This window comes from Eleutherodactylus coqui, chromosome 5, assembly GCF_035609145.1.
Source record: "Eleutherodactylus coqui strain aEleCoq1 chromosome 5, aEleCoq1.hap1, whole genome shotgun sequence".
NCBI lineage: Eukaryota > Metazoa > Chordata > Amphibia > Anura > Eleutherodactylidae > Eleutherodactylus > Eleutherodactylus coqui.
Window position 1 is genome coordinate 66,423,440 of NC_089841.1, and position 15,090 is coordinate 66,438,529.

Sequence of the window (15,090 nt, forward strand, 5' to 3'; positions counted from 1 at the left end):
TACATCTTCCTAAGCCCCTGCAGAAAAAATGGTGCATTTATCTATCTTTTTGCATTGAGTTTTCCTTGACATACATTTAGAAAGCCTCATACTTGGTTTTCAGTCTCTCCTACATTCAAGTTTCAGGCATGGCGTGTTTTCAGCACTGATCAGCTGGTCTCTCTCATGAATGCACACAAGATCAGCACCCCCTCCCTTCTCATTTTTCAGAGGTTGTGTAGCATAACCACACCCACTCAATGCTACACAGATATCTCATCCGCTTTCTGATCCTTTTCTCTTCACTCCCAAAAGAGCAGCAAATTCACCAGGAGTGAATTACAGGCTCTGTAATAGTAGTTGTCTCTGCTCTTCTCCATCCACTGAGACTGTCACGCAGCCCTTTGTAATACCTCAGTAAAAAGGTAGTGAATGCATGTTCGCAACAGGGAACCAGGCTAGAGGAGGAGCTGAGAAACAACCTGTCAGTTTTCTATGACTGACATAATTTGCTAGAATTTCAGTCCTCAAGTTTGTAGTGCCTTGAAAAGCACTACAAGCATAGAAATCAAATAAACAGAAATTTTTAAGCAAAACTAATTACAAAAAGTTTGTTTTCCTTTTTCTAAGTCTTCATTTCCAAAAACACATTGTTTTTAAAAAAGGTGTTTATAGCCTTTACTTTTCCCAGCAATGGCCACTACAGATGAAATGTCTGGTGGCAGCTCTAATCTGAATGGTGTCCTCTTTGATGAGACAACCCCTTTAATAGCTGTAGGATATAAGAACCCCATAGAGCCTACGAAGTAGAGTAAAATGATAGATTTTAGCTATGGAAGCTCATTTATGTCAATAGCTGTCTGGTTACAATTTAGATTCTGGCTTTTCTTTGCAATATATATTATTGTCAACGGAGATGACCTTATAAATCCATCTCTACGCTTCCTTCTTCAGTTGAAGACTTCATACGTGTCCACGAGAAGATAGTTTTCTATTGCATCTTTATCATAATGATTTTAAGTGATTAAGGCTAGAAACCATTGGTATTGTTTAATTTTGCCAAAGGGAAAAAAGTTGTAAAAATGAGAAGAGTAGAATCGGAATTATGTTACAATCTCCATAGAAAGCAGTGACTATTGTTCAGTAGCTCATCCTATATAACTTTAACATGTGTTTCTTCTCTCTTGCTGATTGTAAATTACTTGAAGCCGTCTGATAGGGTGAGAATCTTGGATTTGTAGTTGCAGTTATCTTAATCATGGGTGCTGCTTTGTAGGATATGCAATGTATTGTACTATATCCATCTCTCATCTATCTATATTCCTACCCATGGTCATTCATAATGGTATCGCTCTATGTGTATTGTCCCCGGTAGCCTTCGGCTTGTTAAGCCCCCACATTGCTTCATGTTTTGACAGGTTTTGTGAGTTTTGACAATCCTGCTAGTGCCCAGGCTGCCATACAGGCTATGAATGGCTTTCAAATTGGCATGAAGAGACTTAAAGTGCAACTGAAGAGGCCGAAAGATGCCAACCGCCCTTACTGAGACATTTCAGGAGCCGCGGGGAAAAAAGGACTAGCACAGGTAGGTAACTGAGAAAGTGCCAAAAGTACTTTAAGAAAAGAAAGGTGAAAAAAGTTTGAATATAACTTTATTGGGTGAACTAGCAATGCGCCATTCAGTCAAAGAACACCATGGACACCCAAAAAATAATGAAATGTATCTAAGCAGTAATCCTACCTGATATTATTGTATATTTAGCATGACTGGTATTAAGAGCTATTCATAAGGTCTAGAGTTCCATGTGATTAGCTGAAGAAATATGATTAGCACCAGAGGTTGATATGGTACATGGCATGGCTTTACGACTGCCAAGGTGCTCTCTGTCAGTACAGTGCCAATCCAGTTGGTAAGCTGAACCGTGTCTGACAGTCTGCCCCTGCCTAACAGGAACGGTCTTCTCATTAGGGTTCCTAGCAACCAGTCTGGCTCATATAAATTATGTCAAGACAGAATTGTCATTGAGTTGATGGCAGAGAAGGGACAAAGAGGCTTGACAAGTTTTAGCCATAACTTTTTCTATCTTTTAATGGCATATTTCAAACATTTTTGTGGGAAGAAAAAGACATTCAGGCGAAAAGCCTCTTCAATATTTTACCCGCTATTTTACCACCAGATAAATTCTTGTCTTCCTTTGGAAGATTCTTGAAGGTTCACTGAAATTTGTTTTCATAATAGTGACTGTAGTACAGTGAGTATCAGCCATTGAACTCCAAAATATTTACTGGAGATGTAGCTTGAAGCACTTTGGCCCCAGTGCAAATTGTCTAGTAGGTCTCCCCACTTACCATGTACCATTTATAATTTTGGTGTCTTACCTATATGGAAGAGCAGCCTTTGGCAAAGTTAATTTTAAGAGGTTGCTTGAAATAATATGTAAGATCCATGGGGAGCCAAGGCTACTTTGTCTATTGGGCCTACATCACACCTCCAACATAAATCATTGGAACTTAACAATCTATAGGCCTAGGACCACAACAAAGCATCCCTTGGTGCCAACTGAGTCTCACACATTGTTCTCTGCTGCCTGCTGTGTCTATGTAAGTAACCTAACTCGGTTTATATATACTTTAGTGAGCAGAATCTGCCTCAGATATGTGCTATTCTAGTCATGTTATTCTGCCGCTACCTACGCACAACCACCAGACAGGACCACTTATTTCATAGATTACCGCCTCTCCTGCTTTCCTGAGTACTTCAACAGCATTGTTATGTTTACAGTGATACAAAGGGGTTATGTATTGTGGCTCGTGGTGATCAATTGTGGAGGTTCCGGGGTGTGAGATCTCACATGATCACAGATTATGCTGATATAATGCATTATATCTACTTGTTAACCCTGAAGAAGGGTTTATGAGTAGCACAGCAATTACAAAGAGCAGATGCAACAGAAATATCCAATATATGCCCCTTTTTTAGTGCATCAAAAGACACAATAACATGAACAATGGCAAAATGTCAACCACACATTTTTTCCAAGCCAATGGTTTGAGTTTTTCTGCTCTTTGGATTCCCTGTTGGTGGTCAGTTAACCATTTAGACTGCTGCTGTTGGTCACTACAGGTATCATTTCACCTTAGGGAGAGCACCTACAAGGTGTGAGGAGACTTATGCATGCTCCTCTAGGAAATATGCAAATAAAAAGATGGAACAATACCTCTTCAGCACCACCTATTGGAAGTCAGCATTCCTCCAATTCAGTGTCAGACTTTTTAACAGGCTTTGTAACAATGACTGGAAATTATGAGCCAAAGACGAAGTCTTCTCCAGAAGGAAAAGATAACCATGCACAGACAGACTGTTTTGGGGTGATTACCCCCTCATCAGTGTATAGCAGATTTTGGGCATGGCTAGTCAGACTCCTATAGATATGAGTCAGGAAGGGTATTGTTTCTACTTGGGAGAGCAGCTGCTGGTGCTAAAGATATTTGCTCTACTTTGTGACATTGTGATTTCTGGCACCACCATTTGGATTCTGATCTCCATATTACCACTAATGGAACTAGGAAATGAAAATCTAACTTTTTTTTTGATGACCAGGAATTGGCCAAAATGAAATTAGTAGAAGGTGTCACCCCATTCATATAAACTGTTTATTGTGAGTTGCTTATTGCCCTTTTAGCTGGTTGGGATTGAAGGAGGGGGTTATTAACTTACAAATCTGCGTACTAAGCTTTTCTTTCAGAAAACAAAATGCTAGGAGGCTGTTTTGGTGACAGTACATTTCTCTTCCTTTAAATGACACTTTAAATAACATTAAAGAATGATGGACCCAGGCTCTCAGGAAATTCAGATTGCTGCTTTAAGACAGCGCCGGGAACAGCTAACGCCTTGAAAAAGACATATGGAGAAATAAAGGAAGACAATTAAGAAATCCACCATCTAAATCACAGCTGACATGATAGATTCTTTAAATATAACTGTGTTTGAGTTCGAGTCAGCACTGTGTGCAGTTTGGAGAAGATGGATGAGGGAATCTGGGCTGCTAATTTGAGCCTAAGTGATGAACACAAGTTCTCCTTCTATGGCATTATCTCTTGTTAGTTTCTTAACCCATTCACAGTTTGTAAAGCCTTAAAGAAAATACAACTGAGATACTCAAGGTCTTCATTATTTACTATTATTGATCCGTTAGTTCCCTTATATACGGTAATAATATTTCATTCGTAACTAATTGTACCAGTTTGTCTTTTAAATAAAAAATTAGCCATTTCCAATTTTAAAATTAGTAAAAAAAAATTACAATCATTTCATGCTTCTCCACTTCACTTGTTACCGTCGTATTTGAGCTTGAGGATCTTCCATCCCATTCACTTTTATGCGGAGGAAGGGAAGTGACGTTCTCTGACTTTTTCATGTTTTATTGGATTTAATCAGGATTTTAATTGTTCAACCCATAACTTAAGGCTCCCATACACGTTAACAAAAGGTATCCAAACCCACCAGTTTCAGCAGGACCAGACAGCTGTCGCATGTGTATGGAGGCATCCCAACTTTCCCTCGACAGATGATGTTAGGAGAAAGAAGGATGGCGCAAGTTTGACTTTGGCTTTTTCCACTGTCCCCATGCATAGCACATCAACATTTCATCCAACCGAACAATCATATGTATGGGGGAAACCGGGAGAAATAGCTGGCAGCCTGAACAAACATTCGGCTGATGGCTATTGAAGATGTATGGGCACCTTTACATAAAGCCGTAATATGTGTCATGGTGTCAATGGTGCTATGACTTTCAGGATCCAGGATGGGTCCGAGGTGACATCAGCACCTGGACCATGTGATGTGCTGAGTGGCGTATCCATGCTGTCATTTACGACTGGGCACAAGTGAGTAAAATCTCCCTCAAGTGCTAGCGCTGAAAGGCTGACTTGGTTGTCTGTTAACCCAGTCAGCCTATCAGATGTAATTGTAAAGAATATAAATTGGTCCCTTGGTTCTAGGTGCCAGTTATACTGTTTGTATTCTGACTACTTGCTAAGCCAGAGTTTTTACTATTTAAAGGAGTTTCATCACTACTAAAAAAGTTTCTAACAGTTGGGTATGTTATATAATAAAAAAGACAGTATACTTGCTTCTCTTCAGCCCTGCGGGACACAGTAGAGTGGCTCCTGTGGCCTTGTCCATCTTCCGGCATGTATATCCGAAGGGAGTCAGGTGACTGCTGTGGTCAATCAGAGGCCACAGATTCACTGTCCAGAACCACTGGCATCATAGCACCAAGGATGTGAGTGATGATGCCAAGAGTTCTGATGGTGATGCTACAGCCTCTGATTAGCCACAGTGGTCATCTGACTTCCACTGGATGTACACACCAGGAGCCGGGGCTATAGGAGTCACTCAGCTGTGTCCAGCGGGGCTAAAAGAGGTGAGTATACTCCTTTTCTTATTTTATACCAGGCCCAGCTGTTAGAAATGTTTTTTTGGTAGTGACACAACCCCTTTCAGCAGTCTGTTGTTTTAGTATTACATTATAAGGCTTTCAGACAGGATTTAGATTAGTTAGGTACGGAGGTTTAGTGTTCGGCGCAGTTATCGCCTGTTAGTATCGGATATGCATGCGGTTTCTCTCTCATTGTGGGGTTGCTTTTTTGGGACAGGTGCTCCACTTGAGGGATCAGACCGGTTCAGGTGGTTCTGGCGAATTCATTTGTATAGTTCCCTATACTTTGCCATACTTTTTTATGCTATCCTTTGGTAGTTTAACCTGTATTTTTGGTTATTGATTCCATCCTGTCTGTTTCTCTGTGGATTGTTACCTTTGGTTGTGCAAACTGCTTGAACTAAACATGACATTATAGCCATGTGTGTGAGTCCTTACACTGTGGATTCTTTATAGGGGTGGTCTCACTTCTAGCTGTTTCCAGACAGCTCTGTACATTGTGTAGTGGCCCAGGTTGGTACTGCAGGCCAAGTCCTATTCACTTCAATAGGATTCAGTCTGCAGTACCAACCTGGGCCACTGTGCAGTGTATGAAGCTGTGTGACAACAGCTAGAAGTGGGATAACCCCTTTAAGCTTCGTCATGTTGCATGCGGATTGTGGTTAGGTAGCTGTTTTCAAGGTGACCATAAAATCAATTAGATTGGGACTTCACTCTCTGAACTGGCTCCTCCAGGGCTTCATCATTTGTTAGTTTTAAACTATTACTCCTTAGCTTTATCTTCTGAGTTGTTAGCTTGCTCAAAAATAACTTTTCTAGCAATTTGCAGTCCTCTTGCAGACTGCAGCATGTTTTCCTCGATGGATTTCCTGCTTTAGCTGCATTCATCTCACTCTGGACCTTCCCAGAATTAATCAAGTGGGATTTTGGTGATGTGTTGTATTTATTTAATGCCAAAGGCAGTTCAGTTATGACTAAAACATGAACTGTATGGAGGTCACATAAGTATGTTTTCAACTATTACTCTTTTTTTGTTACCCATGGAACTGTAAGTAGTGAAGAACATGTTTGTATGTGCATTGCGCAGTCTCTCCCATCATACAAAATATGGTACACCCTTAAGGGTTGTCTTCCACCTTTCAAAACGTACAGTGACTCAGTTTTTGAGAACGGATTTCTCTAGTTAGATTTATAACTGTAGCATGTTTTCTATTGTAATGTGTAATTAAAGAGATAGATCTGAGATAGATAGATAGATAGATAGATAGATATGAGATAGATAGATAGATATGAGAGAGATAGACAGATAAATAGATAGATATGAGAGAGATAGACAGATAAATAGATATGATAGATAGATAGATGGATATGAGAGAGAGATATATAGAGAGATAGATAGATAAATAGATATGATAGATGATAGATGGATGTGAGAGAGAGATATATAGAGAGATAGATAGATAAATAGATATGATAGATGATAGATAGATAGATAGATAGATAGATAGATAGATAGATAGATAGATAGATAGATAGATACAGGGGCGTATCTATAGGGGCCCATAAGGCCTCTCTTCTCCATATAGGGGGGGCCTGTTACAGATTTTGCATGGGGGACCAGAAGCTTCAAGTTATGCCGATGGATGGATTGATGGATGGATGGATGGGTGGATATATAGAATAGATAGATAGATAGATATGAGATAGATAGATATTAGATTTATAGATTTTAGATAGATGATAGATAGGAGAAAGAAAGAATAGATAGATAGATAAATAGATAGATAGATAGATAGATAGATAGATAGATAGATAGATAGATAGATAGATAGATATGAGATAGATAGATATGAGATAGATAGATATGAGACAGATAGGATAGATATGAGGGATTGATATGAGGGATAGATATGAGGGATAGATAGATAAATAGATAGATATGAGACAAATAAGATAGATAGATAGATAGATATGAGACAGGTATGATATGAGACAGGTATGATATGAGACAGGTATGATATGAGACAGGTATGATAGATAGATAGATAGATAGATAGATAGATAGATAGATAGATAGATAGATAGATAGATAGATAGATAGATATGAGATAGATAGAGAGATAGAGATAAGATAGATAGAGAGATAGATAAGATAGATAGAGAGATATGAGATAGATAGATAGATAGATAGATAGATAGCTATGAGAGATAGATATGAGATAGATATGGGATAGATATGAGAGAGATAGATAGATAGAAAGATAGATAGATAATTACAAATTATCTTTGTAGCAAGTGTTAGGAAGAGGAGCTGCTTTAGGGAAATACAATTCCCCGCAGTTGATTTCCTGGTTGTGTGTACAGAGCATTTTTTTCTTTGTGTTTTTGTATTAATGTTCAACCATGAAGCTATATTTCTTCATAAGGAAACAAAAACTAAGAGATTTACTATGAGAACTTTATCCCTGAAAATGAAAATCTCAGCTGGAGCGCAATCTCTGGATGTTCTAAGCTCCAGAAATCGCGCAGGCTGTCTGCCCCTGTTGATTTTCTGATATAAATGCGTGGTGTCTTCTGCCTATAGTGAAATGACAAAGTACACAGAGTAGTGTAAAAACCATGTACATTAGAATAAAGAATGGAGAATTCATAGCAAAATCATGTACAAAAAAACTTAATAGTCCTTGAAATTGGGACTATCCGTTTTTTCATAAGATAAATACATTTCACTTCTAAATTATTTTTGCTCTGCCATGCATTGTGTTATACTGCAAGCTCTTTTTTTTAATCAATTACATTTGGCCCGCTGTAAGAACGCAAAGCAGTATACGACTTTATTTTAATGTTTATATGTTCATTCTTTACTTTTATGCAAAATGTAAGCAAGGTGATGGATCCTTAAAGAAGAATTCTGCCCAAAATCCATCTTAAAAGGTTTGTCTAGCGCACCTAAATACCTATAATGTCCTGCGGTGTTGGAACCTCTACTTCCAGCTCCGGGGTTCCAACACTGGGTCACATGGTACCTCTTTCTGTGCCTGTCACATCATCAAGGGGGTTGGCTGTTCAGCTCATCTTAATAATTGAGCCAGCCTTCTTCTCTGCCACATCTGATGCAGACACAGAGAAGGAAGCAGGCTTGATACCGTGATGGACATGGTGAGAGTGGCATACGACGTGACCCGGTGTTCGAATCATGCTGGAAATGGAACTTCCAACACTGCAGGTCCAGGTAACTATTTAGCCTCCCCAGACAATCCCCTTGAAGGAAAATTCTGCATATGATCCCCTATCATTTTTATCAATTAAAAAATTTTTTTGCAATATTGTATTCCTCCACTAACTTATCATTGATTGAAGTTACAATATCAGAAGACCTACTCTACTTTTGTCCCCATGAAAATACCTCTTGCTCCTTTGGTATTAAAGCTCAGTATTATCATATGGGCTCTCCACCTTATAGCCAAAGCACTGACCTTCATTTGCCATCTATTCAGCTTCTGTCACCCTCTCAACTTGAGAGATATGAAGATGGGTCATGAGAATGTATTATAGTCCACGGCCCTTCATCAACTCCTTTCCCCAATGAAGCCATGAGAAATGGAAGAGCCAAAATTGTTCTGACAAGTATCATTCACAGATCCTTCATTATAGCAATTGTTGGGGTACACAGAGCAGGGAATACCTTGACAAGAACATTCTCCAAGGGCTTCTTCAGGCGGACATATTTGCATGCAAAAACCGCATGCCCAAAATACAGGATATAGAACTCATTGATTTCAATGTGTTTGCTCTGATCTCCTTTTTTTGCACACGCTGTATTTTTCTGCGTATTTGGGCAACAACGGGCCCCGTAGACGTATTTATGTATACGCTGACCTGAAGCCGCCCTCAAACTGGAGGAACACTCGAATGCCTGGTTTATATTGGTGGAGTAGTCATTCAAGTAGACAGGCAAGTAAAGAAAAACATGTCTATTTGACCAGTTAAACACACTGATCTAATTAACAGTAAACAGGAGAGCCTAGTGGTAGAGCAGACAGCATAGTTGCCCTCTCCTTTCCCACTCTCCTGTGAACTTGCCATGCAAACTCTATGCATGAACAGGCAGGACAGACCATCCAGCAGGGCATAGTCGAGTGGAATAGCCGTAGAAGAAAGGATTTTATTTTTCTGGAGTTTTGTTCTTCTAAACTAGTCTAGTTACTTGACTAATGTAAACGCCAGCATGAAAATGTGAGGGTGAGTCGAGTACTGACCCCAGTTCACTAGGCGTAGTTACTTGACTAATTTAATCTAGGCATACGGGGCAGGGCTGTATATATTTAGGATTTACTTATGTGGTGGAGGTTGTAACTTTTAGCAACTCACTAATTTAATTTTGTATATCCAGATGTTATTCTTCGCCTTGTACCTTACTTAAAGGGAACATGTCACCAGTTTAAGGCCAGTTAACCAACAGCAGTGCTACCATTGTGCATTATCTATCATTCCCACACTGCTTTTGCCATCAATGCTGATAAAGACATACCTGAGTAATAGATGTTCAAAAAATTTTCCAAGACACTTGTAAATGAAGGTGCACAGCCCAGTGGGAGTACTGGGCCGTCGCTTATCACTTGTTGTTTTCCACCCAGGTATGCCTTGCATTTTGAAGTCTCCTACTGTGCAGCCTTCTCTCAGGGGATGCACAGATAAACTCTCTCTTCTGCCAGCAGAATTGGGGAGCTTATCTGCGTATCTACTTAGAGCAGACTGCATGGTGCAGAGCGAGAGACTTAAGAGCACAACGTAGATGTCCGTATACTACATCATCCAATATAAGTATAAAATATGCCTTAAAATGCACGCAAGGCTGGAGTAAGGTTGGTGGGAGCACCTGGACCACCCATTGCAGGAACAATTGTCCTCGTCTCGGAAGTCTGTAAGGTCATTGGGGAGGGTGGGTGGTAGAGGCTTCCTAGACCCCAAGGGTGGTGCTATTCACAGAGTATGTGCCCTATGTATCCTCCCTAAATGTCAGCCCTGATTACACTACTTACTGTGAAATAGAAAAAAATACAGTGTTTCTGTAATAATAAGACCATGGAGTGCCACCTCTAAAACATGCAACAGAAAAGGGTCATAGTATCACGAGACAGACATCTAGGACTTCCTTTAGGCTGCCTTTATTAAACGTGGTCCATTACTATAAAGCGCAGGTGCGACGTTTCGGCAAGATGACTGCTTGAAAAAAGATGACTGCCCCTATTCCACATTAGATATTCAGGACATCCCTACTCCAATAAATATTGAAGAATATGAACAGCAAACAGAACCCGAACCCCTCCATTACCGTTGACCGAATCAAACCAGTAGATACCTGTTTCGAATCAAACCCAAAACGAGCTTTTAGAAAAGTTCTACTCGAAACATGGTTGTACCATTTCTCATCACTAGCCCTGAACACTGGTGCATAACACTGTGTAAGACCCATAAAAGCCCTGTATAACACACTAAGAATATTACACAAGGTTTTTCTGGCTCTTAGACAGTGTTATACACCAGTTTTAGGTGGTATGTTTAATTTCTAGCTCGGTTCAAACTAATTTGGACCTAACCAAACTTGTTGCCAAAGTTTGGCAAACCCACCATATCTAACTTTTCAAAAGTTCGCTCATCAGTACCCCTATTATCCACATTCTTCCTGTTTTTCAGCAGCGGTAAAGCAGTGATTATTATTTGTGTCTTACTTATTAGCTTATTTTTTACTGTAGGTGGTGACCTCAGCTGCTAGGTTCCATTGAAGCTACCACCCAGACAAATATTATGTGATAGCCACATTTTTATTTTTGACCGAAGTTTGCCTTTAAGTTGTCACTTGTCTCATAGGAATGTCTTGCACATATTGTGAGATGTGAAATGCTGGCAGGCAGATATTCCCCACTGTTCATTAAGTCTCAATGTTATCATTCCATTGATGGAGCAGCAGTGAGAAGATGTCTCTAATGTATTTTGTCGACACCCGTGGACGTGTTCCGGTAAATTTTACAATGGGCCTAAGTAAACAAGAGTGAAATGAGCTTTGTGCGTGCTCATTATTCCTTCCCTAGGATCGCAGCAGTTACTGCACGGAGCGGGGCCCGAGCAGTGTCGCTGACTGCAAATGATAACGATGCCATATCTCTATATCCTGCTCTGAGCACGAGATTGTTTTTTAATGAGCGCAAACTGCCTCCCTGTCACGATTTTGTGCTAGTCGCCGCGGCTCCCCGTTCTGCAGAATGCAGGAGCCTGATCCTCCATCAAAATAATCCAATTTAAAGAAATGATTCATATTAGTGAGTGCATCTGTCTGAGGCCGGAGCAGGGCCTGAGCATTTCTTTAATAAATGATCTTCATTAAATGCAGCTGAAAATATAATCTGGGGAGAGACGGATGGGGTGCGCACAGCAAAGAATAAGCAAAAGGAGTTAGCAGTTTGGAGTTGTCATTTGTTCAGCGCAGGCCTTAGTACCGGCCCTTGTTTGCTGAAATTTTAATTTTGTTATGAAGACACCAAATCCATCAGACGGACCGAGCAGAATATTTGCTCTTGGCTGTTGTCCTGCAGAGAAATTGCTTACTCAGTACATGGAACGGCTTGGATCTTGGAAGGGAACGCCATACACCTCGTTCTTGGTAATGCCATGATGACAGTGGATTTTATAGCCACTATTGCATAGGAACTATTATACACAGAATGCCATTGACTTGGTTGTAGCTTCAGGACACGATGTTCAAGTATTTTTAATGTAGCTGTAAAGAACTGGTGTCTGGAACTAGATAGCAGAGTGAGGAATATTCAGGGTGGATCTGAAAGGAGCGGCCCTTGGGTGGTGTATGAGGTTCAAGGATAGGGGCCTTTCTCCTACTTGAGCCTTTTCCTGAGTGCTAATGGGTACTGCCAACAGCGAAGAGGGTCTCCTTTCCTCCTGAGATTGGGATTTGGGATTACTATGTGGGTCTCGGCCACAGGCCCATAAGAATGGAAATAGTTATGGTCACAAGCATGCAACCGAAGGGGCAGAGGCTTGTGGCATACAATAGAGACAGGACCGGCCATAATGCTTCGAGGGTTACCTTAACGAACCAAAAGGCAGGAATTAACAAACAGCTTTCGAGTTATCAGAGGTGCAAGCCTTTAAACAGCGTGAACAGTTTCATAAACAGTCCATTAATAACTGTTACATGCATTACCCTTGACAGTCTCCCTTTTTGGCTTAAGGCCGTGGTTCCTAAGCCGAACCATACTAATAGCAATGCCAGTATATGAACAACTCACAGGTGTCTCTACAAAGTCCTTGTTGCAATACCACAGTGTCAGGTTAGTCACTGAGTTGCCAATGATAGTCATAGATCTTGCAAGTGACTACAGTCATTGGAGGCTCCAAAACCCATCAATCATAACAGTACGGGGATTCCCCAAAACATGGAAGCTCTTTGCCACTTGCATCTTGGCTTCTCTCTTCAAGCCAGATACCGACTAACTGGAGGCCTGAGACAGCACCCAACTAGCATTCAACTCATCCTGGCATGACCTCCTCCTAGGATCCTAGTGAGCTCAAGGACCTCTAATGATGTCACACCGCTCGTGACCCACAGAAATCAATGGCATAGCAGATCATTTACTCTATATAGAAACCCGAAAGGAAAACAATAACTATACAAGACCACTAGGGGTCAGCATTTTATAAAGAATCTTGCCACAATAACCATCATTACTGGTATAAATAACACTGCAAATATCAACCATGGGAGTACTTTGGGCCCTTTGTTTTGTGAACCCAGCATTCTAACCATCCCCCTTACACATCTGCCATTGCTTTCTACTTTTACCAAAATAAGTGGGTTGATTTGAAGCATATCCTCAATGTAATTAATAAGATATAGGCCCTGATTCAACATGACAAGTGTTACTTACGAGCATCTTAATATAAAGTGTGGTGCACTGAGATGTGCCAAAATCATTAAAGAGGACCTGTCTTGTGCTCACAGTACTCCAAAAGCAGGCTGATGTTAGCATATCCAAATGTTGCTATTATTGCCCAAAACAGCGTGTACTTTATACTCCTGCTGACGCCAGCGATGTCTTTCCTTGGTTCATACTCTCCCCTGTTCCCCATATGGGCTCATATTAGGTTCGGCTCCTGACGCTATGAATGTGTCAGGTAGGCCCTCCCCACTGCCCACTGTCAATCGTCTGACATTCCATATTGATAATGGATTTTCACCTGTGGATACTGTTGCAGATCCGCTGCAAAATCCGCAATGAATCCCAGGCAAAATCTGCATGTGCCACATGTTGATCTGCTGCAGATTCTGGTGCAGATTTGATGGGAATTTCACCCGCTCATTTGAATGGCTGAAATCCACAGCAACAATCTGCAGCAAAGCTTGACATGCTGCTACTTTAAAATCCACACCATCAGTCAATTTATGCTGCAGATATCTTAACATCTCCTCCACTTGGCCCGTACTGTCATATACTGTGTATTGTAAGCACACACCTAAATATAAGTGCCATGTGTGAGCATACCTTAATTAAGACTTGCACAACTCTTAAAGGGAACCTGTTAACTGCTCTGAGCCCCATAAAGTTATAGGATCATAGAAGCTGAAGCGCTAAATCCAGGGGTGCAAAGAGGGAAGGTGGAATAATACCTATGCGGCGCCACCCATTGGAAGGCAGCATTCCTGCAAGTCAATGTCAGACCTTATAGACTTATAACAATGACTGAGAATTGCAAACCAAGTCAAAATACCATACACAGACAGCTGCGATTGGGGTTTTTGCCCCTCATCAGTGTGCAATAGGATTTTGGCTTGGCTAGCTACAGGCCCATAGTGTTAAATCCAGGGATGTAACACTTACCCTCCCCACCATTCCACCACTGTCTGCCTACAGAGGCATTGGTGCATGCATCCCACGGACTATATACATGTGTGTTCCCACTGAGAGTTGTAGTCCTGTCATCATGAGCATTTGTAACTTGTGAGATACATGCAGTGGCGGCTTTGCAAGCAGAGAGCTATGGAACTGCGGGCAGGATAAGTATGAGTGTCACGTCCCCAGATTCAGCGCTTCAGCCCCATAACTGTAGTTTATAGGCATCATAGGTGCTGACAGATTGCTTTTAATAAACTTGGCACACCTATGGCAGTCTGTGACCCAGAAATCAAATATATGTCAGCTATGAGCTGGAGTAGACTTGCACCATAAATTATGCCAGTTTCTGGTGTGAATTATAGTAAATCTGACATGCCAATCCAACTTTCTTGAAAAGTGGCGTGTGCCATAATAACAAAAAAAATGCACCAAAATTTGTGACTTTTAAAGACAGGAAACTGGCACAAGTGCAATGATAAATCCCTCTCCAAAGTACACATGTACTTCTAGAAATATCAGCTGCTTGTTGCCATTGAACCAGGTTGGTGATGGGTTATGGCACATTGGTGACAGATGGAGGCAGTTTTTTTTTCCTACAAAATGAACTTAAACTTGACTTAAATAGATGTTGGGTTTTCGCTCCATAGGAGGGCATGATTTACTTAAAAGGTACATAATCTTGCAAGTGGCATCTCTCTTTCGACTGGATGTAGAAGTCCTCTGCCATACCCATCCTGGTTTCGGTCCAGTCCAGACGA

The 15,090-nt window shown here is 40.8% G+C and overlaps 1 protein-coding gene across 8 annotated transcripts in view; it reads left to right on the forward strand.

Annotated features, from left to right (window-relative positions):
* Positions 1–15,090, forward strand: part of CELF4 (CUGBP Elav-like family member 4) — a 1,036,963-nt gene that overhangs the window by 1,004,413 nt on the left and 17,460 nt on the right. For all 8 annotated transcript variants that reach the window (XM_066602625.1, XM_066602629.1, XM_066602626.1 and 5 more), the window contains exon 12: positions 1,398–1,564. In XM_066602625.1, the coding sequence (XP_066458722.1) occupies positions 1,398–1,525 (128 nt within the window). In that variant the 3' untranslated portion in view covers positions 1,526–1,564. The remainder of the gene's footprint in view (positions 1–1,397; positions 1,565–15,090) is intronic.